Source organism: Zeus faber, assembly GCF_960531495.2.
Source record: "Zeus faber genome assembly, chromosome: 2".
Taxonomy (NCBI): domain Eukaryota; kingdom Metazoa; phylum Chordata; class Actinopteri; order Zeiformes; family Zeidae; genus Zeus; species Zeus faber.
In genome coordinates this window covers 47,394,405-47,399,404 of record NC_137189.1, presented here as the reverse complement: position 1 = coordinate 47,399,404, position 5,000 = coordinate 47,394,405, and the positions used below count along the sequence as shown (strand labels likewise).

The window sequence follows — 5,000 nt, the reverse complement described above, 5'->3', positions numbered from 1 at the left end:
CAGGAGCTCCGAGAGGCGGCGAGTCGCTGGATCGCCCTCACTTGCGTGAAGTCGTTGAGTCATTCCAACGACTGCAAATTAGAAAAAACCCGGTTGCGCCGCGACCAGAGTGCACTGCACGGCCGCTTGTGAAGACAAAGGATTTGAAGGGTCTAATTGAAGCTTCCCCCTCGGTGATTCGGTGGAAAACGTAGGACGTCGGAGCTGCTCTTCTCTTTGGGAAAACAATAGATCAGTAAAAATATCACAGTGTCCTCTTTGTTTTAGGACACCGTCAGTGATGGCTACTCTACCCTCCCCGGGCTTCGTCTCCGGGGACGCGCCGAGCGCAGCTGCCCGGGCGCCATCATTCACCTGAACGAGAACGTACACCTCATTGCTCTCCTCTCTGACCCGTAATGGAGATTTCTTTTCATCCCGCTCCGTCCTAATCTCCAGGCCCCGGCTGGAACCTGGAGACCCAGCTGCTGCGGACACATTCCTCCCCCTGACCTGCTCCGTAGGTCTCTGCTCCGTTATCTCTGGCCTGGAAAGGATAATGGATCTGGAAGTCTGTGTGTGTGTGTGTGCGTGTGTGTGTGTGCGTGCGTGCGTGCGTGTGTGCGTGCGTGCGTGCATGCGTGCGTGCGTGCGTGCGTGTGTGCGTGTGCGTGTGTGTGTGTGTGTGTGTGTGTGTGTGTGTGTGTGTGCCTGCGTGCGTGTGTGTGTGTGTGCATGTGTGTGTGTGTGTGTGTCTTTCGTGCTGCGGAGCTCACCATCGTCGCTGAAGTCGTCCACCAGAATAATCTCATGAATCAGATGAACTGGAGTCCTGTTCAACACACTGGAGAGAGAAGAAGACACTTATTACTACATCTGTTTTTATTTTATATATATATATATATATACAAATATAATGCTAGTTCTAGTACAACAGTGGATGTACTAGCTCAAGGAAATGCACTAAATTTCTCAGTAGAATATACTGTATATATATATAAAAAAGTATAATATATAAATAAATAAAAACAATATTTTAAATTATGTTTTATATATATGTATATATATACAGTATATACATCATTTTATATATATTTAAATAATAATAATAATAATAATAATATAAAAATAAATATTATTATTATTATTATTATTAGTAGTAGTAGTAGTAGTAGGAGTAGTAGTAGTAGTAGTAGTAGTATTAGTATTACTATTATTATTATTATTATTATTATTATTATTAATAATAAGATACGATAATTATGAATTATTGCAAGAACAGGGACGTTCCAGACGTCTTGCCATTTGACCTTGTTCAATATCGATGTACACAGTTTTATAGGAAGAAGAGTAGTAGAATAGTATTAGTAAGCCCAAACTTCGTCTCTCGGAACTCATTTGCATCCAGCCACTTGTGACATGTAGACAGACAACTTGAGCTGACGCTGCGACTAAAGGAAACTCTGAAAACTGTAACTCGTGCGTCGTATTACAAAACCTCTTCTTGGCCTTTTTTTTCGGGCTAAATGTATCTGGAACACGACAATCTTGCGGAACAAGTTTTATCTACATGGATCTACATATGCAGCAGGAATTAGTGAAAACCATTGCAAATTAACCGGAAGTTCAATGATTTTGGCGTACCTTGATTAGTATATGAAGCGAGGCGTTTGTGACATCGTGAACGGATGTTATATAAGTCCTATTTCCGTCTTGGGTGCTCATTCGCATTCTGAGGGTTGCGCTGTGTAGACCGCATCGTGGTTGCTCTCTGAGATGAGCAACCAGGAGACGACAGACTGCCGGAGTCGAGGCTGACTTCAACGTAAACTTGGAAAATTGTGCTGCGTTTCACGGAACCGGGAAAACTGTAATACGTACCGAACACGACTAAATTGGACCCTGTGTATTGCTGCCTGCAGCTATATTATATATTCAAGATTCAAGATTCAAGATTCAAGATTTTTATTTGTCACATACATATACATACTTCCATACATATATGCAGTGAAATGTAATGCAACGCACCCGGTGATAGCACACAAGAAGTCCTAGGAAAAAGTACAAAAAATAAAATAAAATAAAAAGTAGAAAATTCCTTTCTAATAGACCGACTAACTGACTCCTAAAACGTAATACAGTAAGTGGAATACTTATAGAATAAGATAAAAAATATATAGAATAAAATACAATAAAAAATAAATTGAAATAAAATGGAATAGGTTGAAGGAATATGGCTATGTATATACAGATATGTGCATTTAAAGTGGCATATTATTATTACAATTATTTATTGGTATTAACAAATTCATATTTTCAATCTCAATGTTTACTCATTGTTTATTATGTCTGTGTTTGAGCTAATGTTCTCTAATTGTGCTTAATGTATATTATTCACTTTGTTGACTTTGCAATGAAAACAAATGTTCCCATGTTAAAAACCCCTTTGAGTTGAACTGAGAGGGAGAATGAGCGGCAAAGAAGTTTTCTATTATCCATTGTTCTCTTTGAAGATTCATAGTTTTCTATGTTAATTATCTTCAGGTTAATTATCTGAGCCGGCACATTAATGACATTGAAGCTCCGTGGATGGAATTGGTTGAGAATGAGAATGGAATGAAATGGATGACGAAAACAAGTGCTTTGAAAACCAAACAACCCAGCCAGCCAGCACACACACACGCACGCACACGCACGCACGCACGCACGCATGCACACACACACACACACACACACACACACACACACACACACACACACACACACACACACACACACTTTAATGGGGGAGGGGGGCATTATGCACGGTGCTTGTTTTGTTCCATAAGGAAACGAAGTAAAATAAAAACACCCTATCTAAAAAAGGAAACACCCTGTTTTGGTGTGCCAATCGCCAGCGTCCCCATCGCTAGCGCGCATTGGGCACCGTCGGTACAATCGATACCACCGGCACCGCAAAAAGCGCCCCTATCGGGATGACGCCGAAAGGAAGGGCCAGCCCTTCACATACACACACACACACACACACGGACACGCACACACACACACACACACACGCACATGCACACACACACACACACACACACACACACACGCGCGCGCACACAGCCAGGTGCACTCCAGTCCATTATGTATGTGATGCACGGCGTGTGAAACATCATATTGGAAATGTCAACCTAACTTCCCCGTGTGAAAATGCCTGATGTGTTTTCCTCTAAAGAACCAAAGCTATTTCATTAAACAGGAAGATTGAAACATTAAAAATTCATAACTTTTAGACGGGGGAAATGAGAAAAAAATGTTTTGTTAGGTTGAGTATTTGATTTGCTCTCCCTCTCCTCCTCACTCTCTTCTTTGAGGTCTCAACATGAGTGGGAGCAGGAGACCTCTATCTATCTATCTATCTGTCTGTCTGTCTGTCTGTCTGTCTGTCTGTCTGTCTGTCTGTCTCTGTCTGTCTCTGTCTGTCTGTCTATCTATCTGTCTGTCTGTCTGTCTGACTGTCTGTCTGTCTGTCTGTCTGTCTGTCTATCTATCTATCTGTCTGTCTGTCTGTCTGTCTCTGTCTGTCTATCTTTCTATCTATCTATCTGTCTGTCTGTCTGTCTATCTATCCATCTATCTATCTGTCTATCTGTCTGTCTGTCTGTCTGTCTGTCTGTCTATCTATCATCTATCCATCTATTAGGGGTGGAGCCATACCCAAAATGGTATTTAGCAAATCACAAATAGTGGGTTTTGACAAATATTTATTGTGTACAAATGGACGAAACGCTGAAGGAGGTAACTTCAGAGGGAACAGTTTGTCGTGATGTTTTTGTTTGTTTATATTCTGTCCGTTCAGCGTCCTCTAATTGTTATTAGTTTACAGTTTAGTTTATTGGTTGGAGTGTGGATTAGGAATTGAATAGCAGGTTGAAAATGATTTTCTTTTCAATGATGTTCATGTGACATTTATTGCTGGGTTTATGAAAACCAAAAAACAATATTACATTTAAGTGTTCATGACTATGATAATAGTTTATTGAAGAACAGTTATATTAACACTTTAATATAAAAAAAATTTGATGTTTAATAAAAACAAAAACAGGATTGTACACTGTGCACCACGCCTGACAACTGTTCCAGCACCGAGCAAGGCCCGACCCACTGGCTCGACAGCTTGGGGGAGAGGCCCTTCTGTCCCTCTGGACAGGCAGACCCACACCTGGGTCCCGGGTGCAAAGTCTGTTCCCCGAAAGCGGAATGCGAGGATGCGGGTAGAAGTGTTCGGGTAATATCGTTGAGGCGGCGTTAGTCCACGTGGAAACGCCAGCTACCGTCCTTTTCTCTTGACTAGGACGGCTGCGGCTGCCCAGGGGCTACTGGAAGGTTCGATGGTGCCCACTTCCACCATCTCCTCGATATTCTGCTCTGCCACCGGGGGCTTGGCTAGGGTCAGACGATGGTGGCGAAATTGAGCAAGCATCTCTGGTGTCAATGTCGTGCTGCACCAGGTTGGTGTGAATGCAGTCCTTATCCTTCGCAGCGAACATGTCCGAAAATGCTCCTAGTAGCTCTCACAGCTGGCACGTCTGGTCAGCATCCAGGCCCTCGCAGCTCGTCTCGAACAGGTCATCCACGGCCGGCCTGGTCTTTGCTGACAGCTGTGGTGTGGAGGACCCCGGGCTGCTGGTAGTGACGTGGAAGACCCTCTGATGGCTGATAGTGACGTGGAGGACCCCCTGGTAGCTGGAAGTGATGAGGAGGACCCCCTGGTGGCTGGTGGTGATGTGGAGACCCCCCTGGTGGCTGGTAGTGATGTAGAGGACCCCCTGGTGGCTGGTAGTGATGTGGAGGACCCCCTGGTGGCTGGTAGTGATGTAGAGGATCCCCTGGTGGCTGGCAGCGATGCGAGGGCCTGTTGTTTCCCAACTTCACTGCTGGTGTGGAGCGTCACAGTCCATGTGCGCAGGAAAAACTTTGACCTAGGAACATCTACTATAGCCTCCCACTTGGTCAAAAGCTCCAGTCCTATGATG

General features: G+C 43.8%; 1 protein-coding gene across 1 annotated transcript in view; it reads right to left on the bottom strand.

The window, feature by feature from the left end:
- galnt14 (UDP-N-acetyl-alpha-D-galactosamine:polypeptide N-acetylgalactosaminyltransferase 14 (GalNAc-T14)) overlaps positions 1-5,000 on the bottom strand; it is a 181,435-nt gene that overhangs the window by 60,894 nt on the left and 115,541 nt on the right. Inside the window, exon 4 of the mRNA XM_079996889.1 lies at positions 756-823. Within this exon, the coding sequence (XP_079853015.1) occupies positions 756-823 (68 nt within the window). The remainder of the gene's footprint in view (positions 1-755; positions 824-5,000) is intronic.